General features: G+C 43.6%; 1 protein-coding gene, 1 long non-coding RNA gene and 1 pseudogene across 4 annotated transcripts in view; 1 reads left to right on the top strand and 2 right to left on the bottom strand.

Moving 5' to 3' along the window:
* LOC116737742 overlaps positions 1-10,276 on the bottom strand; it is a 121,413-nt gene extending 111,137 nt beyond the window's left edge. For 2 of the 3 annotated variants that reach the window (XR_004343792.1, XR_004343790.1), the window contains exon 1: positions 9,962-10,276. This is a non-coding gene — a long non-coding RNA (uncharacterized LOC116737742). The remainder of the gene's footprint in view (positions 1-9,961) is intronic. The other variant, XR_004343791.1, reaches the window with a different exon arrangement.
* On the bottom strand, positions 7,310-9,602 carry LOC115515999 (annotated as a pseudogene).
* Positions 10,277-10,427: 151 nt separating the features above from the next.
* Positions 10,428-27,236, top strand: part of SORD (sorbitol dehydrogenase) — a 33,946-nt gene continuing 17,137 nt past the window's right edge. Inside the window, 4 exon segments of the mRNA XM_030318289.2 lie at positions 10,428-10,510; positions 23,908-23,941; positions 26,498-26,638; positions 26,641-26,661. Coding sequence (XP_030174149.1) covers positions 10,448-10,510; positions 23,908-23,941; positions 26,498-26,638; positions 26,641-26,661 — 259 coding nt within the window. The 5' untranslated portion in view covers positions 10,428-10,447.

Here is a 27,236-nt window from a genome sequence, read left to right as displayed (position 1 = left end):
TTCTATTTTTAGTTTTTTGAGGAACCTCCATACTGTTTTCTAGAGTGGCTGCACCAGCTTGCATTCCCATCCAATACAAAGAACTTTATTTCCGGGGCGCCTGGGTGGCTCAGTCGGTTAAGCAGCCGACTTCGGCTCAGGTCATGATCTCGCCGTCCGAGAGTTCGGGCCCCGCGTCGGGCTCTGTGCTGACAGCTTGGAGCCTGGAGCCTGTTTCAGATTCTGTGTCTCCCTCTCTCTGACCCTCCCCCGTTCATGCTCTGTCTCTCTCTGTCTCAAAAATAAATACACGTTAAAAAAAAATTTTTTTTAAATAAAAAAAAAACAACAAAGAACTTTATTTCCTAACCCAATTGTTAACATTTTGCCCCATCAAACTCATGAAATTAACAAACTCAGTGATACATGGTATTACTATCAGATAATCTTCAGACCCTGGTAAATTTTTACCAATTGACCTAATAATGTCCTTTATGCAAATGGATACAATTCAGAATCATGTGTTGGATTTAGTTGTCTTGTCTTTTTAGTTTCCTTCAATCTGAAACATTTCTTCAGGCTTTCTTTGACTCCCATGACAATGACTCATTTAAAGATTACAGAAAAATTATTGCAGGATATTCCTCAAATTGAGCTTGTCTAATATTTTCTCATGATTAGATTCAGCTTATGCATTTTTTTTGCATGAATATCTCAACTGTTTTCTTCTCATCACATCCTTTCAAGTGGTACATGATTTCAGTATGTCTCATTGATAATGATAGTAATTCTGATCACTTGATTAAGGTGGTATAACCATGCTTCTCCACTGTAAAGTTACTCTTTTCCCCTATGTAATAGATATTTTGTAGGGAGGTACTTTGGGTTATGTAACTACACATATTTTGTCAAACTTTCAATTTATTAATTGATTTTTGTCAGTATGGACTCACTGTTCTTATTTTACTCAATGGGTTATGATATGTTATTACTATAATTTATTTTTATGCTCAAATTTCCTGTGATTTGTTCAGTAGTAGTTAATTCAAGCTGGCTTCTGTGTCCTTTGATATGTCCCATCATTCATGGAATATTTCCTTACTTTCTGGCACAACAAGATGTTCCAGGTTCATCTTGTACTTTTCTTGTTCCAGCCCTAGATTAAGTCATTTCTTCAAGTATGGTAACCAAGATTTGGGTGCTAGATATACTCTTTGCTATCAGGTGTCACTGTTCCCAACCCAAGCTCTTTCTGTAGACAGAGCTATGGAGAATTATGTGTGTGTGTGTGTACACACATATATTTATACTTCTATTTATTTCTGTCTATTGCAAATCATGAGCTCACACTGATCCCTCCAATTTTATCTAACATCACACAGGGTTCATTCTGTTTTTTTCCTTCCATATGTATACCTCTCTTCTCCAATAGCGAGAAACCTTGCTCCCATCATCCTTAATGTAGTACTTATTTTTTCAATCCCTCACTGTGTACCAATCTCTTATCTCTGTGGCTCCCTCCTCACCTGAGCAAATGCTGTCCCCAACATATTCAGGCTCCTATATCCAACACTAGCCTTTAGCTATAGTCATCCTCTTTATCATCCCCAGTCTCCCTCACCTCACACTGAGCTGTGCTAAACACATGTGTTCTCTTCCTCACCCTTTTAGGGCTTTGACACCCCATGTTAATACCACTTCCCTGTGAAGATGCCCTTCTCATCCCATTCAGGTTCTGTACCTGTGTTGCCCTTCCCCCACCCCTACTTTGCCCCCTCCCCCCACCTTACCTCCAATGTGGAGTGTCTCCACATTGGATGCCCTCTTCAGTTTTATGGCAAACTGTTCTATCAAAACTTTCATTTGTTCCTCAGCAATATTTTTTTTCTGGTGAATATTCTTTATTTCTTTTCACTTCCCTTTATTCCTTTATCATGTTTATACAGTTCCTATTGTGGAACTTTATTGATAACTAATGAATGAAGTGAATCACTTTGGACCAGTTATTTATAGACATGACATGAAGAGAAGAGGACAAGGCTAATGGGAAATTCCTCAATAACCCAGGTTGTCTGTAAGAGCTTTTTCTTTTTCTTTTCCTTTTTTTTTTGAGAGAGAGAGTGTGTGAGTGGGAGAGAGGGGCAGAGGTTGAGAGAGAGAGAATCCCAAGAAAATCCCTACACAGGGCTCGATCCCACGACCCTGGGATCATGACCTGAGCCGAAATCAAGAGTTGGATACTCAATGGACTGAACCACCCAGGTACCCCTATAAGAACTCTTTTATCTCCTACTTCTCCCAGCCACAGACAGACAGCTTTCAGGTTGTTTATAACAGTGTCTGCCAGCTCCTCCCCATTGTCTCCTGCAAGTAAGACTTGTCAATAGGATTCCCTATTCAACTCTATCTTCTCTGATTCTCAGAATCAAACTAATTCTGGGAGGTTCTATGCTCCCAGCTACACTCCCTGTCCTTGTTACAAAAATGGACTTTGTACCTCAGAAGGAACTCCTCACCTTCAAGCAGTGTGATTTTCCAGCTTTCCCCCTAAGATCTTTATTCTTGACACATTTCTTCTTGTACTCCTGCATTTCAGCAACATGAAATACTGGAAGACCTATGTACACCCCTGGGTTGGGTCCCCTTGCTCACCATGGCCCTGCCACACTGCTGACTTTCAACAGTGACCTCTTCCCCCTCTAGGACTCTATGTGTGTGTTGCCTGGAACACACCCTCTCTCTCCTTTGCCTCACTCTTGTGACTACCTAAGTCTTTCAATTACAGCTAATACATCACTTCCTTGGGGGCAATCTTCCCTTGCTTTCAAGCTGGACTGGGTTTTTCTGTTATACATTTTCATGGTATCCTTTCCTTTTTCTTCATAGCCCTTACCTTAAGTATGATAGACTCAATACTTCTGTGGTCATTTATTTAATGGATTCCCCTCCCTGAATGGGGATTGTTTCTGTCTTGTTTATTGTATCCCCAATATTTTATACCTGACATGTTATAAATTACTTACTATGTGTTTACTAAATGAATATATGAATGATCCCAAACCAGTGTGGCTCCTGCTCCTATCTTCATACCAAAACACTTTGCCATGAACACCCATGATCTCCTTATGGCTAACTCCACTAACTCCATACTTTTTGATTTCCATCTTGACCTCTCATTGGTATTTAACAGCTGGCTGCTTCCTTCTTAAAACACTGCCTTTCCCTAATATGATTCTCCTTATTCTCAGGATTCTTTGCTGGTTCGTTTTTCCTTTTCCTGCTCCCTCATTGTTGGATGCTGAATGTTTGGACCTGAAGTGTATCTTTTTTCATTCTATACTCTCCCCACATTACCTCCTTCTCTTTTATTCCTTTAAATACAGTCTATTGCCAATGGTTTCCAAGTTTAGTATAGACTTTTCAAACCGAGACTTTCCCAGACCTGGTTTATTTCTCCTAGATGTCTCACAGATATCTCAAACTTAGCCTACCCAAAATTACCTGCCTGATCTTTCCCCCAAATCTGTTCCTCCTCCCTCAGTACTGCCCATATCAGATAATAGCCTTCATCCATCCAGTAATCATGTCAGAAATCTGAGAGTAAATCTTCTAGCTACCTTCTCCTCAACTCCTATAAACCAATCCTTACCAAGTCCCTTGCCTAGCTCCAAAATAAATCTTGGACCTACCTGCTTCACTCCATCTCCACTTCCAAGATTTATCTCAGTCACCATCCTCAGCTGGCATGTAGCAGTAACCTTTAGCGGGTCCCCTTGCTTCCACTCTTCTGTGCCAGCAACATTGCCACCACTATCACCAAGCACCTCTCTCCCCTGGATAGTTCTAGACTAAAATTCCTGCTCTCCTTCTTTTCCTAATCTTCCCTGAAATTTGTTAATGGCAGGTATGTTACTAGTTCCTCAGGGAAGCTCATTAATCTTATTCATTGCATATGGATTTTACTAGTTTAACTCTCATTGGTAACCTTATTTCCAAGGTCTGCAAGATATTTCATGTCTTCCTTCCTTCCTTCCTTCCTTCCTTCCTTCCTTCCTTCCTTCCTTCCTTCCTTTCCTTCTTTCTTGTCTCTTTCTTTTGTTTTGTTTTGTTTTTGTTATTCTTTCTTTTGTTGTAAATAACCAGGTTTGAGTAACTGAATAGTTGACCAAATGGAGAAATCGGGAAATCAGAATTTTACAACTGTTCTGACCTTCTGAAAACTAAAGTCCAATGGCACACAGATTTTTCTTGTTAGTATATTGCATTATCTACACCTGAAGTAACCCAGTATTTTTGATAGAATAGATGCTGCCTGGACTAAAGTCTCCCTTTTTCTAAATATGCAATCCTGGAGGATATGCATCCTATGATTTTGTTTTAGAATTCTAAATAGGTTTTCACGGCAGAAATTTATCAACAACTTGTTGTAGTTGTATTCAGGGGAGAGAGTCCCTCAAAGTGTTTGGGAAAGTTAGGCAGAGACCCAGAGAAGCTGTGCCAAGCAGGCCACCAGCAAAGGCAAAGCCAGCACTTTATCCCTATTCACTAAAATGCCTAGAAAAGTCTATTGCTTACCATCATGAATGCTAGTCTCTGTTAGGAAATTATGTAGAAATGTCACACCAAATTGTTTAAATGCCATAATAACAACTTGCTTTTTTACTTTAAAAATGCCAGTTTCTTAAGAATCTTTATCAACTCACTGTTTTATGTTTTCTATAGAGAGCCTTAGTCTTAGAATATATTTCTAAATTTGTCTCCTGCCTTTCCAAATCTCTTTACCTCCAGGCAATAACCTTCAAGACAGTTGCAAAGTGTTATTGCTCATAAGAAAACAAATACCTCTCCAAAGTGTGGTCATTGTGTCATATTTTACTGTCAGACCTCTGCCTTGGTTCTGGTATTCTGTTTACTTAATTTAAAAGTCAGTAAGAGGGGCGCCTGGGTGGCGCAGTCGGTTAAGCGTCCGACTTCAGCCAGGTCACGATCTCGCAGTCTGTGAGTTCGAGCCCCGCGTCAGGCTCTGGGCTGATGGCTCAGAGCCTGGAGCCTGTTTCCGATTCTGTGTCTCCCTCTCTCTCTGCCCCTCGCCCGTTCATGCTCTGTCTCTCTCTGTCCCAAAAATAAATAAACGTTGAAAAAAAATTAAAAAAAAAATAATAAAAGTCAGTAAGAGTCTACTTCAAGTGGCTCTCAGCTATTAAACCATTAGGGCTTTCTCCATTGTCAGCTTCACCCACTGGAGAGCCATGTTTGGGAGACTGAAGGAACTCCACAAGCCAAGAAGAGAAAGCTTAGTTTAAAGTTCAGCTTCACGAGTGAAGTCAGGCAACCCCGAGTTAGTCTGTCTCTCCAAGCAAAGCCTGCTTAGAAGCTGTGTGCAGGAAGTGCTGGAGGGACTGGTCAAGTATAGCCTAGCCTTATGGGATAGGTCTCAAAGCAATGAACGTGACTCTACCAGTCCCTTGCAAAAATCCATCCCATTGTTTTGCCACACCTTACCCATCCCCCCCCCCAACCCTGACACATACTTCCATTTTTATCATTATTGGGGTTCCAGAGATTGGTCTACATTTATCATCAAATCTTTTTTTTTTTTTTTTTTTTTTAGCTCCTACACTGTCCAAAACATTTTACCAGATTCTGTTTTTTAAAATGAGGTCTTGGTAAGTATTCTGGAGGAAAAAACAATTGCTGAGGATGTACAGAAAAAGAACCCTCAGGCACAGTTGGTGGGAATACAAGTTAGTGTAGCCACTGTGGTAAACAGTATGGAAGTTCCTCAAAAATTTTAAAAATAGAATTATCATATGATCCAATAATCCCACTACTGGGTACTTATCCAAAGAAAACAAAAACATTAATTTGAGAAGATATAGGCACCCCTATGTTTATTGCAGCATTATTTACAAAAGCTAAATTAAATTATGGAAGCAACCCAAATGTCCATCAACAGATGAATGGATAAAGAAGTGGCATATATATATATATACACACACACATATATATATGTGTGTGTGTATATATATATATATATATATATGAAATATATACACACAATGGATATTACTCAGTCATAAAAAAGAAAGAGATCTTGCCATTTGGAACCACATGGATGGGCCTAGAGGGTATAATGCTAAGTGAAAGAAGTCAGTCAAAGACAAATACCATATGGTTTCACTCTTATGGTGGACTTTAAGAAAAGAGATTTAAAAAAAAACCACTCTTAAATATAGAGAACAAATCAGTAGTTGCCAGAGGGGAGGTGGGGGAGGGGATGGGTGAAATAGGTGAAGGGGATTAAGAGTACATTTATTGCGATGAGCACTGAGAAATGTATAGAATCATTGAATTATTATACTATACACTTGAAACTAATATAACACTATGTTATGCTAATTATACTTCAATTAAAAAAAAAAAAACAATGAGATGCACTACACACCTATTAGAACATCTAAAATTTTTTAGAAATTGACTACACCAACTGTTAGTGAGGATTTGGAAAAACTGGGACTCCCAGCTCCAGTTGCACAGCTGCTGGGAATTAAAGTGGTTCAATCACTTTGGAAAACAGTTTAGACGTTCCTCAAATGGCTAATCATAGAGTAACAATGACCTGATAACCTAGAAGAAATGAAAGCATATGTCCGTATCAAAACTTGTACATGAATGTTCATAGGAACCATATTTGTAATCATAAAAAACTAGAAACAACCCAAATGTCCATCAGTATGTAAATGGATAAACACATTGTGGCACATCACCAATAAAAAGGAATGAACTATTGATATATGCAACTTGGATATATCCAACAACTTGGATGAATCTCAAAACAATTGTGATAAGTCTAAAAAGCTTGGGGTGCCTGGGTAGCTCAGTCAGTTGAGTGACTTCAACTCGGGTCATGATCTCATGGTTTGTGAGATGGAGTCCTGTGTTGGGCTTGCTGCTGTCAGCACAGAGCTCGCTTGGGATCCTCTGTGGCCCTGCTGTCTCTACCCCTCCCCCACCTCTCAAAAATAAAGAAACATTAAAAAAAAAAAAGGCTAAAAAATACCCACTTTTTATACTATTTATATAAAATTCTAGAAAATGCAAACTAATGTGTAGTGAAGAAAGAAGAACAATGGTTGCTTAGGATGGGGAGAGGACTTTTGAGGGGGATACATTATGCTCATTATCTTGAATATGGTGATGGCTTCATGATGTATACATATATCAAAACTTACTGTAGTATGTACTTTAAATATTGGCTATTTACAGTATGTCAATTATACTTCAATAAAGCTATTTAAAAATTTTTTAAAAAGTAAGACACTTAATAGATTTTTGTTTTTGAAAAGTTAAAAATTCCTTCATTTTTTATTCCTGGTACCACTACCACAATTTACAGGACAATATACCTGATGTAATGAAAAGAAAAAGAAAAAGCTACAACAGATAAAAGACCTCAGGAATGCACATCTAATTGACACATTGCCTTCATCAATAGCTGCACTTTTTGCCAACTGTGGCTATGACAGTCCTGAACAAGAAGGGGTTCCTGTTTAAGCTGCAGGAACTTTTCTGATTATGGAGCATCATTCCTTCTGTGGCAGATTTTTGCAGTTCCTCTAATGCACTGGGGACGACTGTCTCAAAGTAACCTGTCAGCTTTCCTGACAACACCTTGCTCGCTCTCCTGCTAAGAACTGTAGCCCTTTTCTTCTGAAAATTTTTAGAACCTCCTGCTACCATATCTACCACTTCCACCACCAGATCCATAACCACCACCATAGGGACTGCCCGAGCTTCTTCCACCAAAACTGCCCCCTTTCATGGGTCCTCAGCTTGGTTGCTGTTGTCCACTATAATTTCCAAAATCATTATAGTTCCCACGGCCACCATAGTTACCACCTCCAAAATTTCCTCCTTCATTGTAACCATCATATCCTCCACCACCACCACTGTACCCACTGCCTTGGTTTCCATATCCTGGTCCACCACCACCATAGCCTCCTCTGCTACTATAACCAGGACCACCACCACAGTTGCCACCATCACCTCCAAATCCATTGTATCCATCATCACCTCCTCCATATCTACCTCTGCTGCCACCACCTCCACCGTAGCCTCCTCTTCCACCAAAGTTTCCTCCGCGACCCATAAAGTTGCCAGATCCACCTCCACGACCTCTTTGTGATCCAGCAGACTGCATTTCTTGTTTGGAAAGGGCCTTTTCCACTTCACAATTACGCCCATTAATAGTGATGGTATTTCTGAACAATTTTATTAACAGTATCATGATCATCAAAAGTTATGAAAGTAGGGGCGCCTGGGTGGCGCAGTCGGTTAAGCGTCCAACTTCAGCCAGGTCACGATCTCGCGGTCCGTGAGTTCGAGCCCCGCGTCAGGCTCTGGGCTGATGGCTCAGAGCCTGGAGCCTGCTTCCGATTCTGTGTCTCCCTCTCTCTCTGCCCCTCCCCCGTTCATGCTCTGTCTCTCTCTGTCCCAAAAATAAATAAACGTTGAAAAAAAAAAATTAAAAAAAAAAAAGTTACGAAAGCAAATCCTCTCTTTTTTCCACTCTGCCTGTCCTCCATAACTTCTATGGTTTCCATCTTGCCATACGTTTCAAAGCAGTCTCAAATTGTATTCTTCTGTATCTTCTTTAATACCACCAACGAAATTTTTCTTCATAGTTAGATGGGCTTTGCAGAATCCTCTCCAGAAACAGCTCTCTTTGGTTCCACTACACGTCCATCACCCTTGTGTGGTCGAGCACACATGGCTGCATCCACCTCTTCCACGCAAGAGTAAGTCACAAAACCAAAACCCCTGGAACGTTTTGTTTGGGGGTCTCTCATCACCACACAATCTGTGTGTCCCATTTTTCAAAACGTTCTCATAAACTATCATTTGTAGTTTCAAAGCTCAAACCACCAATAAACAGCTTTCTCATCTGCTCTGTTTCCTTTGGATCATGCCCCCCGCCCCGCGCGGGGGAGACAGAGTCCGGCTGGGGGCAACCAGGCGGTGGTTTTACCTCCATTTTGAGACCGGACTCGCCTCTTCCAACTGGAGCTCAATATGGCTAGACTTTTTTTTTTTTTTTTTTTTTTTTTAAGAAATGAAGCCTTGCCCTCAGTGACCTTCCAGAGCATTTGGGGAAGGGATGATTACAGGTTGGGGAAGGAAAGTACAGGTTGTGACCCATCTGTGGAGAGTGCAGTGAGTGCCACAGGGTTATCTCCAAGGGCTGTGTGCTGGGGAAAGTCTCCCAGGGGGGATAAAATGATCCAGCAGAATGTCTGGGTGTGGGGAGAGGCTGTAGGGAATGAAATCCTGAACACTACTCTCAAAGGAGGGAAGGGCCTTTACGGACTTAAGCCAGGCCTGAGGGCAGCTCTCCCCTTGGAGTAAACTTTCATTGTTTCTGAGGAAAAAGAAGCCTGAAGGAAGAATGCACCCAGAAGTCCGGTTTCTATTACAAGAAGCAGAGCCAGTTAAGAGAAAAAGGGTTTGCAGATTCCATTTCATAGCTTCTTCACTCTGATGCATGGAGCCCATGAGATGGTATGTCAATTCATTCATTCATTCATTCATTTTTTTAATGTTTATTTATTTTTGAGACAATGCGAGAGACAGAGTGCAAGCAGCGGAGGGGCAGACAGAGGAAGACATAGAATCTGAAGCGGGCTCCAGGCTCTGAGCTGTCAGCCCAGAGCCCGAGGCAGGGCTCAAACTCATGAACCGTAAGATCATGACCTGAGCCGAAGTGGGACGCTTAACCGACTGAGCCATTGGTTCATTCTTACTTGTACCGACTGACGCATTCGTTCATTCTTATTTGTACCGGGCACTTTGCTGGGTGCTGGGGATACAGGGCCCACATGAAGGTTGCATCAGTGTAGTTCCTGTTTCTCAAAGTGTAGACCATGCCCTATCTGCAGCTTCAAGATTTCCAATGCTAATACAAATACAGACCCCTAGGCCTCACCTCTAGGTAAGACGGAGACACACCTTATCAGAATCTCAGTGCTAGCCTTCAGAATCTGCTCCACATTGCAGAACCCCCTTCTTCTGCAGCTCAAGTCTGAGGACATTGGTCTGGTGGCTGACGCCTCTGCAGGTTACTTTCAGGACAGCAATGTTCCCTTGGATATGACGCCGACATAAACAGCAGCGCCTGCAGACGACTGTGGAGGACCGGCTTCGCCTCTCCCCTACCCCCTCCTCTGGCCCCTCCTTAGGCCCCCCTCCCCCAGCGCCCCGGGGTAGCGCCTGAGGGAAGCAGGAAGGCCCCGCCCCCTCACTCTAGCCCCGCCCAGGTTGTCAGAGACGAGGAAGCCCCGCCCCGGCCGGGCGTGCGCCTTTTCTGACAACCAGGGCCTCCCAACCCTTACCCCCAACCCTCGCGGGGCTGTCACCAGAATCACCACGCGTCCTGCAGACTGCAGCCTCGACCCGGGAGGGAGACAGCGACATGGCGGCGGCCAAGCCCGAGAACCTCTCTCTGGTGGTGCACGGACCCGGAGACCTGCGCCTGGTAAAACGGAAAGGGGAGTGGGAAGCCTAGCCGGACCCTGCCCTGCTGGCCTCCGAACTCGGCCAAGCCGCCGTCCCAGCTCGCCAGTTCCAGCGCTGCGCTGGGCCTGCACCTCTGTGCCCTGGCCGCCCAGATCAGAGCTGGTTACCATGTTGGGGGGAGGGGATGGCTGGTTTGTAAGGTGCTAAGAGGAAGGTTCTTGTCCAGTGCCTCCCGGAACCCAGCCCCGTGGCCGGCACGTGGCCAGAGCCTAGAAAAGTTGCAAACTGATTGAAGCCTTCTCCCTCCTTTGCCAGCTGCAGATTCGCAGTCTAGTCTCTAATCATTGCACTTTTAAAAAGAGGTACCAGGAGGCTGCCTGATGTAGGATATGCTCTGAATTTCTCTGAGCACACAGTGCAGGGCAGAAAGGAGGGCCGCATTTAAAAGATGTGGAACTCATATTTAATCTCTCTTGTCTGGGGCTGATTACACATCCTTTGCAGGATTATTACGATCACAAGAGTACCCCGCACTAACTAGGGACTCAGAAAGTGCCAGTTTCTGTCCCTTTTCCTTCCAGCACAGGTCTCCGTCACCAGGACTCATGGTGTTGCCTGTGCCTGTGCCAGACTTCTGTATCTGAATAGTGTCCATGTCTCTAAAGGTTCTTTCCTCCTTGCCTCCCTTAGTCCCCATTTGGTTCACTTTCCAGCCATTTTCCTCTTTGATCCGGCTCCCATGTTTCTTTAAGAGCGTTAAGTGTATGTCCACCATACTTCTACCTCTGCTCCCTGGTTCATGGGGCCAAAGTTAAGGGAGCTGCAGGATCAGTCCTGTGGTCATGCCAGGGGTCCCTTGACAAAGTCCATCTCAGATGGGCCTGGGATGGCAGTGGGTGTGTGGGACGGGTGCCAGCCATCTCTACTGCTCCCTGGCACCTCCTTCCTCAAGAGACTATGCACCCAATCTAGATGGGAGGGACTCAGGAGATTATCCAGATTAACAGTTCTTGACTACTTATGAATCTGTGGTCTCTCTCCTCACAGAATGCAAATAGACTGAGTTTAGCAGCAAGTTCAGAGATTTTATGGACTTCCTTTAAGTCCCTCCATCGACCTTTAGAGGTTTGTGGACCCCAGACCAAGGACTCCTGCCCTGAGCCAATTCTCCTATTTTCTCAGTTGAAGAAAAGTGTGATTCCTGCGGTGCCTGGGTGGCTCAGTTGGTTAAGCGTCCAACTTCGGCTCAGGTCATGATCTCTTGTCCATGAGTAAGAGCCCTTTGTCGGGCTCTGCTGACAGCTCAGAGCTGGGAGCTGCTTTGGATTCTGTGTCTCCCCCTCTCTCTGCCCCTTCCCACTTGTGCTCTCTGAAAAACAAATAAACATTAAAAAAAAAAAAAAAACTGTCCCTAGGATGACAGACTTGCCCAGATGAGAGCTCAGAGGTTGACTCCCATTCCAGTGCTCTCTGCACTCACTGTGGAGTCTCACCCAAGGTCTTGAATTAAAGTGACACTGTTAGTGTTTATTGCTATAACACCAGATGAAATTAATAGTAAGACAACGTGAGGGCTTTGCTGGAGGCTGCACGGAGTAAAGACCTCACAGGGAGGGGTCCTTAACCTAGGACCTAGGGGAGAGGTCCCAGAGGAGATAGATGCTACTTGACCTGGTTCTTGAAGGATGAGTAGGAGTCATTCAGGCAAATAAATGCAAGAGCAAGTGCCAAGATATGTGGAGTACAAGATTACAGGTTCTGTTTACCGGCCCTGCAAATAGTGTGATGTACTGACTGGAGGGTGGTAAAGCTGGAGAGGTGGACAGGACCTGATTCTCCATCTGCTCAGGGCCTGCTTTAAGTCCTGGACCTAATAAGTAGCAGAACTAGAATTGCAACCCCAGGATCTGCTTTGCCTTAACTCTTAAACTCAGCCTCTTTCTGTCAAGGCTGTCTAGAACAAAGCCTTGAAGATTGGAGGGAGCGGGAAGCCAACCTTAAAATTGATTTTATAAAAAAAAATAATTTTTTTAAAAACTTAGGAGTGACTGATGGCTCAGTCGGTTGAGCATCCTACTTTTTTTCTTTAAAATTTAAAAAAAAATTTTATTTATTTTTGAGAGAGAGAGAGAGAGACAGAGACCAAGCGGGGGAGGGGCAGAGAGAAAGGGGGACAGGATCCCAAGCAGGCTCTACATCTACGGCAGAGAGCCCAATGTGGGGCTTGAACATACGAACCATGAGATCATGACCGGAGCCACCCAGGCGCCCCTCTTTAATTTTTTTTAATGTTTATTTATTTTTGAGAAAGAGATGGCGTGGGTGGGGGAGGGACACAGAGAAAGGGAGACACAAAATCTGAAGCAGGCTCCAGGCTCTGAGCTGTCAGCACAGAGTTTAATACGGGGTTCAAACTCACGTGACCATGAGATCATGACCTGAGCTGAAGTCGGACACTTAACCAAGGACACTTAACCGACTGAGCCATTCAGGTGCCCCAGCATCTGACTTTTGATTTCAGCTCAGGTCAGGATCCCAGGGTCCTGGGATGGAGCCCCATGTCTGACTACGTGCTGAGTGTGGAGCCTGCTTGAGATTCTTTCTCTCCCTCTACCCCTCTCCCCTGTTCATGTGCACTCTTTCTCTGTAAAATTTAAAAAAAAAAAATCATTTTTAATTAAAATTTTTTTAATCAGCTTTGCCTTAGAATCTACTCTTGATTAGGGATGAGTTGGGGTGGGTATATCCTAAAGGCTCTAGAAAATGCATGATGGGCTAAAGAATGTAGCCTGTGGTTACACTAAAATGGTTCAGGGTGGATTCATGAGGGCCTCAGGTTTGTTTGAGAGTAGGATGTGGTGGGATCATTTACTAGACAAAAGAGTAGAGTAAAATATTGAGGTCAGGTTTGAGTGTAAGATGTCTCTAGGACACAACACCAAGGTGTCTTTGAGAAATTACCTTGGTTTTAGGGATCGGGGGTGCAGGGTTGATTTTTTTTGGGCTGGAAATGTAAGTTCAGGAGTCATTTGCTTCTCTACTGGGCAGTACTTCACCTCCTCCCCACAAGGCATTTGGGAATGGGGAGAGGGTTTGTCACAGTAACTGAGGGGCAGACTTCATAGAGTTAACGGCACTGTCCTGTTGGAGGAGTCAACATGGTGGAGAAGTAGGGGGACCCGAAGTTCCCTCATTCTCAAATATAGCACTGTCCTGCTCAACAAAATATTATTGCCTTGCCCAAAGTAGCACCCTAGTGGGAAATTGTAGCTGGATGAACTTGCCTAGGCTGAGTAGGACATGTAGAGTGAGAAAGCAGCAAATGGAGGACACTACCCTGGAGAGAGCCTCACACTCAGGGGAAAAGGCAGAAAGTTGTCAGCTGAGAAGACTGACCAGGGATGCCTATGCTGCCTCAGATACCTGCAATGCAACACAGACCTTCCTGGCCCCTCACCACTCCCTCCAGAGAAGGACCCCCTTCCCCTACTTCCATAGACTATCTTTACTCTTCCACCCCCTTCTGTAAGGTGAATACGTAAGTAGATTGGGACTGGGGATTGGTACTGTTAGTAAACCAGAAAGCAACAAGGAGGAACAGTCCTGGGGCACCTTGGGAGGGAACACCAGTTTTTCTTTCTGTGGGAGAACCAAAATGAAATCCAAGAGTTCTTGGGCAGAGCAAGCTGTGGCCATTTTGTCCGACCAGGCTCAGGGTCCACTGATAGAAAGGGCTGTGCCTCAGGAACTCATGTGAAGGGAGCTGTCTGGGGGGAGGCCAATTTCTAAAATCTGTAGCAGGATTTGGAAGGGTTCTGAAGCAGGAAGCAAGGGCTTGACCCTTCCCAGTGCTGCCATCCCACTTCAGGACAGCCCAGAGACCAGCCAGCAGCCATGGCTGGGCTTCTGTGGGGGAAATTTAACCTGGGCCACTTGAAACTCCTGCCATCTTCCACCTGCTGGGAAGGAAACAGAACACTTAGCCATTTTCCTGCTTATGGAGAGGGCTGGATTCCCTTTTCTTTCTTGATGCTGTGGCCCCAGGGAAGGAAAAATTAAATTCCTTGCCTGTTATGTAGCTAGTGATGACCTCAACCACAGCAAGGGAAAGGCCAAGGCAGCTTCAGTGCTCCCTGACCTGGGGATTTCCCTGACCTGGGGATTCAGGCCTCCATGATGCCTGGGCTCCAGGCATTTTGTAAGTTGCGTGGTAAATCAGAGAGAGAGAGAGTATGTGTACCTAAACACACACACACACACACACACAGGCACACACACATATACACTGACTGGTGGTTTTCATTTATTATGAGAAAAACAAAAATGTGAGGTAACAAAAAAAGACTGACTTTTCCCTCCCTATTTTAAATAGAGAAGGGAGCAAGGGGAGAGGCAGCCAAGCTGATGCATAAAGAGGCAAACAGCCTGTCAGCAAAAAGTGTCAGCTCACTGAGGTCCTCTTAAAAAGGAAACAGTAATAAGGTCACGAGCCAGGTTGAGGCCCAGAGTGGGATTTAGTGCCAGCTCTGCTGTTTATAGTTGTGTGACTCGCCAAATTACTTTCTGCTTCAGTTTCCCATCTGTATAATGGGGATGACAGTAGTTCTCATCTCTGGGGTGTGTGGGGACTAGATGATGTCAGGGAGCAAGAATTCTTGTCTCCTCAAAGGTCCTAGCTGGACTAAGAATCAAATTGACACAAGACAGATTAACAGGAGAAAATAAAATTTAATAGCATGTGTCCAGAGAATCCATACAGACAATGGAAACTCCAAAGACAGTCAGGCAAAATGAGGTATATGTGTCATTCTGAACCAAGGAGAAAGGGGATAGGGGCTTGGGACTTCAAAGGGAATGAATGTAATTCACAGAAAAATGAAAAAGTAAATGTTTGGTAAATAAATGTTTGCCCTGCCCTACAGATAGATAACTCAGATAAAGTTTATCTCTGGTAGTAGATAGCCCTTACTCTGTAAAGACCCTCTAATTTATTTATTTATTTATTTATTTATTTATTTATTTATTTATTTTAATGTTTATTTTTGAGAGAGCTCGAGCTGGGGAGGGGCAGAGAGGGGGGACAGAGGATGCTCCTCATTGACAGCAGAGAGCAGGGATCGAATCCACGAACCCTGAGATCATGATCTGAGCCAAAGTCTGATGCTCAACCAACTGAGCCACCCAGGCACCCAAGAGTCTCCAATTTAGATTGTTCTTTGTAGTTAAGAGAGGGGCAAACGTTTCTCCTGAGCCCACAGGATCTCAATTCCCTTCAGCTCAAAATAATCCCACATATGCCAAAATGGCCCACCTTGGGGCAGGACCATTACAGTGGGATGGTGCTGTAAAAGACCCAGCCTTATGGAGCTCGAGTCCTGCATCAGATGCCCTACACATCTCAGCATAAAAAGAGATGAGACCAACACCTACAAATGCACGGACAATCTTTTTTTCTTTTTGTGCTATGTGGACAATTTTTAGCCAAATTATAATACATGTGGGCCCAGGAGATAATCTTATATCCATCTGTATTTACCAAATTACTTTGTGTCCCTCTGGTCAGTCTTGAGAAATCCAGAAGTTACTTGTGATTGGGAAATGAATTCTCTTTGAGTTACTAGTTCATGAAGTTGAGATATAAAACAGATTAGTTTTTTTCCACAGAAGCTGTTTTTGGTGGGGGGAGGAGGGAGGCTTTTTTTTTTTTTTTTTTTTTTTTTTTTTTTTTTTAATGCTCTAGGTTTCACTTGAAAGGTAAGGGAAACAAAGAGAGAGCATGTTGAGTGCCTACTATATCCCAGGCATACACTGGGTGCTTTCATGCATTGCTTCACAAACTATCCCGAATAAAGCACCAATTTTATATTTTTAGCCATGAACTGATATGCTTGTATTGCTGCATTTTGATGTTGCGGCAATGTCAAATGTTGTAAATATTTGTAAATTCTCCCATCAGTTTCTGTAGGTGTTGCATCAATAATAGATGTAGTACTAGGTCCGTATTGCATCAGGAGTAGTCCACTTCGCGTCCACTTTATCTGCCTTCCTCCTGACAGCTCTGCCAGATTTCAGGCACCAGCATCTGGCCAGGGAGAATGGGAACAACCCAGCCCCCACATCCAGGAAGCTGAACAGTGGGTTTGGGATAGGGGATAGTCAGATTTTTGTTTTACCATGTAGGGGAGGAAAAGTAATTTTCTTCCTGTGCTTCTAGGTTATTGGCCGAGACCCCTTGTAATAAAAGACAGATTTTTTTAAATGTATTATTTTTAAGTTTATTCATTTTTAAGCGCGCGCGCACACACACACACACACACACACACACACACACACGAGAGTGGGGGAGGGGCAGAGAGGTTAGGCCGGATCCAAAGCAGGCTCTGGGCTGACTGCAGAGCATCTGATGCAGGACTCGAGCTCACGGATCAAGACCTGAGCCAAAGTCCGCAAGCCAAGATGCTAACCAACTAAGTCACCCAGGCGCCTCTAAAAGACAGACTAACAAGAGAAAACTAAACAAGTTGTTTTTAAAAAAATTTTTTTAATGATTATTTATTTTTGAGAGAGGCAGAGACAGAATGCGAGGGGGTTAGGGGCAGAGAGAGAGACAAACAGAATCCAAAGCAGGCTCCAGGCTGTCAGCACAGAGCCCGACCAGGGGCTCGAACCCGTGAGCTGTGAGATCATGACCTGAGCCAAAGTCAGACGCTCAACCGACTGAGCCACTCAGGTGCCCCAGTAAACAAATTTTATAACTGTACCTCCTATATGCATGGGAGATATCAGGAAAACTGAATAATTTCCAGAAATGGCCTAAGCCACCATCTTAAATACCATTTCCAGCTAAAGGCAAAAGGTCCTAGAGCGAGGGAAACCAGTTATGGGAGGTTTCAGGAAAAAGCACAGTAAACAAGGGTAAGGTTGTTATGCAAATTTAAATTTGTGCCTTCTTCCTTGAAAACTATCTAGAGAGATAGTTATCCTTTTCCTGGAACAGAGAGGGAGACACCCTTACAAATGGAGATTTTCCTTGTCAGCATAAATCTCTTACAAAATTTACATAGTTTTCAGATATTTTCCTATTCAGCTGTTTGTTAAGAATAATCAGCCTAAAATAATTCTTATTCCAAAGAGATAAATTTTGGGATGACATTTTCCTCTGGAGGAAAGAACAAGTTAAAGGGAAAATAGTCATTTTAGAATGATGGGTTGATGTTTAATTATAAAGGGCAGAGGAAATGTACCAGCATGGAGCTTAATTAAACATTAATCAGGCCCCATGAAGATGAGTTTTTGCACTTTGAGGAAATGTGTTATACCCTAGATCAAAAGATTTGATTTGAATCTGTACAAATTTTATTTATTTACTTACTATTTATTATTTATTTATGAGGTGGGACAGGAGGAGAGGGAGAGAGAGAGAGACTTTTTTTTTTTTTGAGAGAGACTTTTAAGCCCACTGCATGCCCAGTGGGGATCCCAATATGGGGCTCAATCTCACACTGTGAAATTATGAGCCAAAATTGAGAGTCTACTGCTTAACTGACCCCAGCACCCCTGTAATAATTATTTTTAAAGTAAAATAATTCTGTGTCTGTAATATAACACATTGAAAATATCCCATCCTTGCATATGTACTTTACTGTTAAGATTTGTGGGTAAGGACAAGGGGATTATTTAATGTGGGGGCATCAACACTGGCACCTCTAGTGGTCCTGAGCACAATGTCTTTTCCCTGGTTATTTTTGCCATCAGCTGACAGGGCTAGTTATCTATAAGATCACTTTAAAGGGCCCCGATAGGCTTCAAGTATCAGCTGGATTACACTGGGAGTTTACTCTGAGTGGGGAAATGCTGGCTACTTAACCCTTTAACACCTGAGCTAGATTTATCAGTCAGAGGCACTGAAAATAGTCTAAAACTCCTTCTGAAAAAGGGAAAATCAGGTATAGCAAATAGCCCAAAGAAATACCTCTTCCCTTATTTAATATTTTAATTAATATTTATTTTAATATTATTAAACAATATTATTTAAATTAATAAATGATATCATAATTTAATATTAAATATTATTAATATTTTAATATTTATTTTAACAATAAAACAAGACCCAAACCAATAAACAACAGGAAATTAAATCCAGCAAATCCGGCCATCTCTGCCAACCGCTAGGGAAGGACAGTGCCTTTGTCTGCAGGAGGTCCAGAGGCACAAAGCTAACACATTCCCCTACAAGCACAGGAGCAGTCAACAATACCACAAATAGGATCAGAACATTTATGTAATAAGTCCTAGTACTACTAAGAGAGGTAGTAAAAGTAGCCCTATTCTGAAGGGAAAAGCTAGAATTATGGGTATGGGGGGAAATTTATCTTTCAAAATTGCATGACAAAAATTAAGGAGGAGAAATATGTACTCACAGTATTGGCATCCACTTGATCTTTTAGTGTGGCTGTTTAAAGCTGGCAGTTTTCTCAATCAGATTGACATTAAGAACACTAATTACTGGAGGAAAAATGTTCAGATTTTGTGAAGTGATATTCAGCTTAATGTTATTTTTTTCAGTGTTTTTTATTATTTTTGTAATGCTTATTTTTGGAGAGACCATGTGTGCAAGAGTTGGGGAGGGGCAGAGAGAGAGGGAGGACAGGATGCAAAGCAGGCTCTGCTGCAAGGGTGTGCTGGGAATTGCAGAGGCTTGCTGAGAACATGGTGGCCAGAACATAGAGAGTTTAGGATTTTACAGGGCCACTGGCACTTAAATTGATTTGCATTTTATAAAGGTTGTTAGCAGAAGAAGGCTGGTTGGAGACCTGAGGGCTTGGGCCGGAGAGTGGCTCAGTGGACTTTGGGAGAGTGTTCAACCCTTCTACTTTGACCCCAAGTTTGCCAGGCCTAATGCAGCTAGAACAAAGTCTTTTTTTTTTTTTTTAATGTTTATTTTTGAGAGACAGAGCGCAAACAGGGGAGGGGCAGAGAAAGAGGGAGATACAGAATTTGAAGCAGGCTCCAGGCCCTGAGCTGGCAGCACAGAGCCGGGCGCAGGGCTCGAACTCATGAACCGTGAATTCATGACCTGATCTGCTTAACTGACTGAGCCACCCAGGCGCCCCTAGAACAAAGCCGTTTATGACAAAATGCCTAATTAGGAAATGTTTGGATTTTCCTCCCACGCTCAAAACATGCTCAAGGGAAGAGGAAAATTGAGGAGGGAGGGAAGCCAAAATAGGTCTTCTGCTGTCTCCTGCTCTGTGCAGGGCAGCCAGACAACAGGTGTCTGGGTACAGATGGGGGTGGGAGGCGAACGTGGGCTTTGAGGACCTGGGGTGAGGCCAGCCTCTAAGCCCTCAGTCTAAGGCAGGGAGGTTGGCCAACACCTTCCCACAACTGGTAGAATCAGGCTTAAAACACTAGGCTGGAATCCTATATCACTTTCTCCCAAATTCCAGCCTTTTAAGAAAAGCAGTTCAAGTCTCTTAATACTGATGTGACAAACAAGGGAAATAACAACTTCTCCCCAAAACAAATTTAAGAAGTAACCCTTTTCAGAAGGAAAAGGACAAGGCTGTCCAGAGCTGGTTCAACATACTGTGAATTAATTATAGAAAAAAAATAACTTGATTCTATTTCTTTTGTAATAAGACCTAACTTATTTACTATGAGCCGGGCACTCTATTTTCTGAATATCCTCATTATACAGAGGAGGAAATTGAAGGCACAAAGAGGTTATGTAACTGCCCCGAGGTCATGCAGCTGGTGGAGGGAGCCTCAGTTTGCACACAGACATGTTGTTCCAGAGTCTGAGTGCTCACCCCTGCTCCAACAGGTCAGCTGCCGGAGAGAGAAGGCAACTTCCCTTGATTTCTCCCTCATGTCGAGGGCTGTTTCTGCAACCCAAGCAAGATGTACTGAGGGTATATGAACTCAGATGTGCAGGTGGAAGTAGAAGATAAGGGGCTATGAGGATATATTTGGGAGAGAAATATTTAGGCTAACTTGAGAAAGTATATTTAGGAAATACAAGATAGCATTTAGGATACAGAGACACCTGGGAGGATTCCATGTTCCCACAGAGTTCTTTTTTTTTTTTTTTTCTATTTTTAAATATTTATTTTTGAGAGAGAGAGAGAGACACACACACACACACAGAGTGTGAGTGCGGGGGGTGGGGGAAGGGACAGAGAGAGAGAGAGAGAGGCAGGCTCCAGGGTCTGAGCTGTCAGCACAGAGCCCCACATGGGGCTTGGACTCATGAACGGTGAGATCATGACCTGAGCCAAAGGAGGGTGAAGCAACTGAGCCACCCCGGCGCTCCCGCACAGAGTTCTTCATGAAGTACTTCCATGACTTATTCCAGGAGGTGGGAGGAGACCTGGAGGGGATGGAAGGATGTCTGTGATGCATTTCTGATTTGTGAAAAATGCTGGAAAAAACAGTTAACTCCTCCTTATCCCTTTGTTTACTGTTACTCCCAGAAAGGTAAGACATACTGTTTAGGAAAGCTTGAATATGCATGATAACAAAACTTTGGGGGAATGGAAGGGTGATGAGGATAAAAGGGGAAGTTGAGGGATCTCAGACGGGCTAAGAAATGGGTGAACAAAAGAATATCTTCACCGAAATCTGAGACAGAAAAAGGAGATTAAGTAAACAGAGGACTGTGGCCAGCGTCATACCAAGGAACCACAAACGAAAAGCAAAGTTTTTTCAGTGATCCCGTTGTGATAACTTTCTACAACACGAGCTCTGCAGCCATGCTTAGGATAACATTTACAGACTTAGGGACTGATCTTAACATGGTCTTGTGCTTCTGTGGCATGTCTCCTGCAGAGAGGGGAGTCAGGAGTCAAGCTGAATTGTAAGAGTGGTTAGAGTCAGCATGAATGAGAATGGAAAAAAAAGTTGGTTTGCAAGGAGAGGTATTTAAGTTCTCCACAATGTGTGATCTGCTACCAAGGAAAAACCGGGCTGTCAGCACAGCGCCCTCTAGTGTCTCTGAAAGTCACTGCAGCTCTGTGGGGGTGGGACGGCCAAAGTTGGTCAGCTCTGTTAACCTCCAGCATATGTTTACAGTGGTAATCTCTAGTGACTCAGGGCCAACTGTTGGCTTTGAGCTTGATTCTTACCCCTCTCCACCCCTAAATGGGTATTCAGGGCTGGCCTGGTTGGAGGTAAGGATATGAAGAATATGCTGTGGATTTATCTCTTGTTTCTTGAGAAGTTGCCTAACAGTGCCTTTACCGGGGAGGATGGGGTTCTGTTCCATGTTTGAAATAAAGGCCTTACTCTTTAGTTTCAATTAACCTGCAGTTTAAAATCTCACCCAGTATAAGAGAAACAGAACTTTATGTGGCAATCCCTGATGTATAATGTCAGAGATGGGACTTGCAACTCTGAGAGGTTTTGGTGACAGCCAGCTATCCTGAGTTGCCCATTTTTAGATGGACTCCCTCTCCCCACCCTCCTTCCTTCCTTCCTTTCACAGGTAGCCAGTTTAAGTTATCAAGAGATGAAAAACTGCCTTGAGAAGTGTTTTCCCCACATCAAGCTGCTTTGGATATAGTTCCACCAATTTTATCATAGTGCTGCCATGGGCACATCACTGTGAGGATGAACCGAGGTGATGCATGTGCAGCACTTAGCACAGGAGACCTGGTAGAAAAAGTTGGTCAATGTTAGCTAATCAGCATTAGCAATTGTCTCTTTAGACTTGGTTCCACTGGGGACCTAGGAATTCAAATAGCATCAAGCTATTTCAACAGAAAGGTTGGTAATCTGAGTTGAGTGAGAACCACAGACCTTCCTTGGTGTCCGTCATTGACAGTGGTTAATAACAAGAACAAACCTCTCTCCCTTCCTCCATGTTTGAGGCAGTACACTGTACCCTGGTGACTGAAGAGATTGAAGGCATGGTCTTTGGCATCGAGGTTATTTTGTTAGCAAAATAGCTCGGGTGTCATTTACTGCTACCCTATTAAAGCATCTGGGGGGAGGCTTTCTGAAGGGGGCAAGCTTTGAGCAGTGCCCCTCCCAGGACAGAGCACTGTGCATGGGGCCCCCCAGCCCCAACATTGTCATCACCTGTCTGGCTGCTTCTTGCATCACCCTGGAAGGAGAAAAGGCATCTTCTACCCCTGGAGTGCAGTGTGGGATGCAGTGAGGCAGTTGGGGAATCAGGTTAGTCCTGGTTTATCCACTCTGTGTGGTATGGCTTGGCCAAGTTATTTAACTTCCCAGCCTCAGGTTTCTCATCTGCAAACTGTGGGGCCATGTGCCATGATGTGTGTGAAGCCAGAATGTTGTCTGGCACATAGTTGTTTACAGTGAACATTTTACATTCCTTCCTCTTCTTGGCTGCCTTCAAAGAATTCATAAAATGAAACACTTGGATTTAGCCACTCATTGTCCTTCCTTCTTGTCACCAGGAATTTCCTAGCTAGTTAGCAATGGGAAGAAATGTTGGTTAATGTTAATAATAATAATAATAATAATAATAATAATAATAGCTGTGAATGCCAGAATAGCTCAGATTGGTTTTGTTTTTTGTTTTTTGTTTTTTTTGTTTTGTTTGTTTTTGAGAGAGAGAGAGAGTGCAGATGAGTGAGGCGCAGAGAGGGAGACGGAGAGAGAAGCTAGGCTCACCAGAGGCAGGGCACAAGCTCACCTAATTCAGGGCTCCAACTCACAAACCATGAGACCGTGACCTGAGCCGAAATCAAATGCTCAAGCAACTGAGCCACCCAGATGCCCTAGATTGCTTGTTGAACCTGGAGAGTAGTCAAAATGCAGGTCCTGTGTGTTCCCAAAGGGCATCTGAAAGTCCACATGGGAGGTTTCAGAAGAGAGGACCAAGCAATGGTCCGTGTGCTGATGTAAAGGTATGAGTAGAGATCAAAACCCTCACATAGAATTACCACATACCCTATCCTTTCCCTATAAGAGTTTCCCAGACCAAACAATCTGTATCTTAAGAATGTGGTTTTGAGGAGGGCAGGATCTGATAGGAAGACAGCCCAAACATCCTTTCTGCCTAGGGGAGCATATATACTTTTTATTAGTCCAGGGTAAATTGCATCCGTGGGTGGGGTGAGGTCAGCAGTTAGAGTCAGCACTATCTAGTGTGTCCCCTCAGGCATTCACCCGGTAGCAGTGTGGTCTGAACCTGTGTTAATTCTAAGAAGAAGCATTTGAATGAAACTCCACATTAATTAAATAGTTGAGGGGCACCTGGGTGGCTCAGCCAGTTAAGTGTCCAACTCTTGATTTCGGTTCAGGTCTTGATCTCAGAGTCATGAGTTCAAGCCTCATGTTGGGCTCTGCAGTGAGTGTGAAGCCTACTTAAAAAAAAAGTTTGAAAATGTTCATAAGGGAAAGTTATTGTGCATACTAAATAGTTTTCTATTTTATTTCCTTTAGGAGAACTATCCGATCCCTGAACCAGGACCAAATGGTAGGTCCTTGGGACACTTGACTTACTTCTTATTATTTACCCTGGAGACACCTGTGCATTGCTCCCTTACCCCCCTTTTCCTTCTGTTTATTACTTTACCTCCAATTAAAAAACTGTGTTGTTTGTTAGGCTGTAAACCCAGTCCTGTTATTCACAGCATGACTGGATAGGTTCAACTTGACTCCTACATGAAATAAAAACAGGTGATAGACCCAGAAGAGTTACCACATCAGACGTGCTGACTTGTCCAGAGTTTTTGACATTAAATGTCTTCAATTTCTGGACGAAAAGGCAGAATTGTTCCTTGTTTGACCTAACACAGAGGTAGGTTAGTTACTCTCTCTATATAAGCTGCCGTTTGGGTGGGCCAAATCTTGTCCCTAACCCTAACCCTTACCCAAGTTTGGAAAATGAGGAAGTCCACAGAACTTAATCTCTTAGTTAGAAAAGAGAGCGTCATTGGAAGAAGACTAGGACTTTCTGTCCAGTGGGGTGGGAGGGGCTGTATGGAGCAACACCCCACGGTCAAAGCACAGACAGCGGGTGAGTACTCTGGGCAGGGTTCCTGCCACCTTTGTTCCAGTCTTCCGGCCTCTCACCAGGTGAGCCTGTGAGGCCAGCTGACATGCACATTTCCTTGAGTGGTGTCTGTACCTGGGGAAGTCATGCCGCCCTGTTGGCGTGGGCAAGATACTTGCTGACAGTTTTTCAATCCCTCTCGTCCCCTGAGTCCCACTTCATAATGTGCAGGACTCTGTGGTGAGGCTGAGAGCAAGGGGGAGAGTGTCTATAGATAGCTCATCTCAGCACCCAGCCACTCAGGTCTCCTTTCTGTCCTTGAGTTGGGGATGTGCTTTCCCACCTTTCCCCGGAGCTGTAGCTTCCGTGTCAACATCAGATTGAAGGCAACTTTCCTGGAATCTCAAGAGCTTTGCTACTCAAAGGTCAGCTGCATTGTTGATTTATAGTGATAAGAATATAGACAATAGCTGTTTCTATCAGTGTTTAACACGTAATGTATATTTAGGGCTTAAGTGTTTTCACCAAGATATGGTGTTTCAGAGACATGAAAGAGCACCTCACTGTGTCCTGAAAAGTTAGTATGGATTCTAGAAGCAGCCAAACAAGGGCTGTCTTGACCCAAAGGACCTGGTACTGTTTCTCTGATACAACATTCTGCTTTTTCTTTCTCGTCTCTTGCTGCCCTGATGGATGGGGAAATAATAGCAAATTTCAGCTAGCATTTCTAGCAAGTGAAATTTAATCTCTTATTATAAATTGGTAGAGAGGAAACTCTGAGATCATTTTCTCTACCTTTGATCTCAGTATTCACCCTGCCATTTCTTACTCTGTCACCAAGGCCAAGGACAGAGAAGATTCTACAGAACCACACCTGTGGATCACCCGTGATGTGTGGCAAGGGCAGGGTGTGCAACACCTGCATGCATAGCAGAGCTTTAGGTCTCTTTGTCTTTCTAAGGCAGAGCTTTTTCTCAGGGAGATACTTGCAACGTGCTCACCTTAGTCAGACTGGGCCAGTAATCCTTTCGTGTTTGTTTTGCAGAGGGGCTCAGTAGCATCATTATTTTCAATTTGGAAAACTGACAACAACAATACCAACACATCTCACTTTATTCAAACATGCGAAGGGGAAATACCAGTTGAAATCTCTGGGTGGTTTAAATTAAATCTGCACTTTTAAACAGAACAACAGGCATGCAGAACGCAGCCAGATAGCTCACAAAGTGTTGCCAAGCCTAGATTTTGCCAGCCTTCCTCTCAGGAATTGGTAAGATTCAGGCGTAGCATATTGTCTGGAAACAGCTCTCTCCTAGAAAACAGTTTTTCCCTTACATGGTTGATAACATTTCTTCCATTAATAATATCTTATTTGTGCAGTGGATTAGAGTTCTCCAGAGAAGCAGAACCAAGAAGAGAGAGGAGAAAGAGAGATTGAGCATATAGATTTGTTTTATATAGGTTTATTATATATTGTATGTGGAGAGAGGGCTGGAAGAGATTTATCTTCATTGGCTCATGTGATTGTGAGGACTGGCAAATCTGAAATTTGTAGGGCTGACCAGCATGCTGAAAATTCAGGTCAAAGTTGATGTTTCAGTCTTGGGGAATTCCTTCTTCGGGAAATCTCAATCTTCTCCTAGGGCCCTCAACTGATTGGATGAGGACCACCCACATTAGGTGGAGTAATCTGCTTTACTTTTTACAATTTACTTATTGAGTCAGTAGACTCCAATGTTAATTACATCTAAAAAATAGCCTCACGGCAACATCTTCTGTTTGACCAAACAGCTGGGCACCACAGCTTGCTGAGCTGACACATAGCATTAACCCTCAAAAGCAGTTATTTTGCTCTGTGGAAGCTTTTCCTGGATTGTAGCCTTCATTAGTGTTGCTGTTTTAGCTTGTTTCCCTCTGTGGTTGTATCTGGCCTTTGAAACCAAACCCTCTTCCAGTCCAGAGGGGAAGTATGGTGGTGCCTCAGGCTGCAGGGAGGATGGTTCATTCCCTCACTTGTTTTCTCCTTCCTTTTATCAGAAGTGCTGCTGAGGATGCATTCCGTTGGAATCTGCGGCTCAGATGTCCACTACTGGCAGCATGGTCGAATTGGGGATTTTATTGTGAAGAAGCCAATGGTGCTGGGGCATGAAGCTTCAGGAACAGTTGTAAAAGTGGGATCATGGTAAGCCACCTAAAGCCAGGTCAGCAAAACCCTTCAACTCACTGTTTTATTTATCCCTCAACATAAATAAATATTCGTGTGCACTTTCTTGGGGCCAGGCCCTCTGTTAAACCCTGGGGTTACAGCAGTGAATAAGACAGTCTTCAATTTCTACACACATGGATCTTACCTTCCACAGAGGAAGACGGGCCTGGGACACACATACAGTTCCTTAAGTACAGTTGTGTTGAGAGCAACAGAGAAGAAAAGGTGACCAGGGTGTTCTAACCAGATCCCTGGCTCCTTGAAGGGAGGAACAGTTAATCCAACACCTGAAGGCAACTAAGGAATAAACCAGTTAAAGGGGTGGGGGAAACATTCCAGGCATAGGAACCATAAACTGTCTCCACATGCTGAGAACCAGGGTCTTTGGTACAGTCGCAGATCTTATTGGACGACTGGAAAACTGTCAATATTTTTCTAGATTTGCTTAATTCATTCTCTTGAAGGAGGAATCTCAGCTATGGCATCCTGTGATGTTCCCCAATAAGTGAATTAAATTCGAGCTGTGTGACACAGCCAACTGTTTGGCTTTATTCTTCCTTTGCTGATGAG

This window comes from Lynx canadensis, chromosome B3 (genome assembly GCF_007474595.2).
Source record: "Lynx canadensis isolate LIC74 chromosome B3, mLynCan4.pri.v2, whole genome shotgun sequence".
Lineage (NCBI taxonomy): Eukaryota > Metazoa > Chordata > Mammalia > Carnivora > Felidae > Lynx > Lynx canadensis.
The sequence above is the reverse complement of the archived record's forward strand: the minus strand, read 5'-3'. Positions and strand labels throughout refer to the sequence as shown.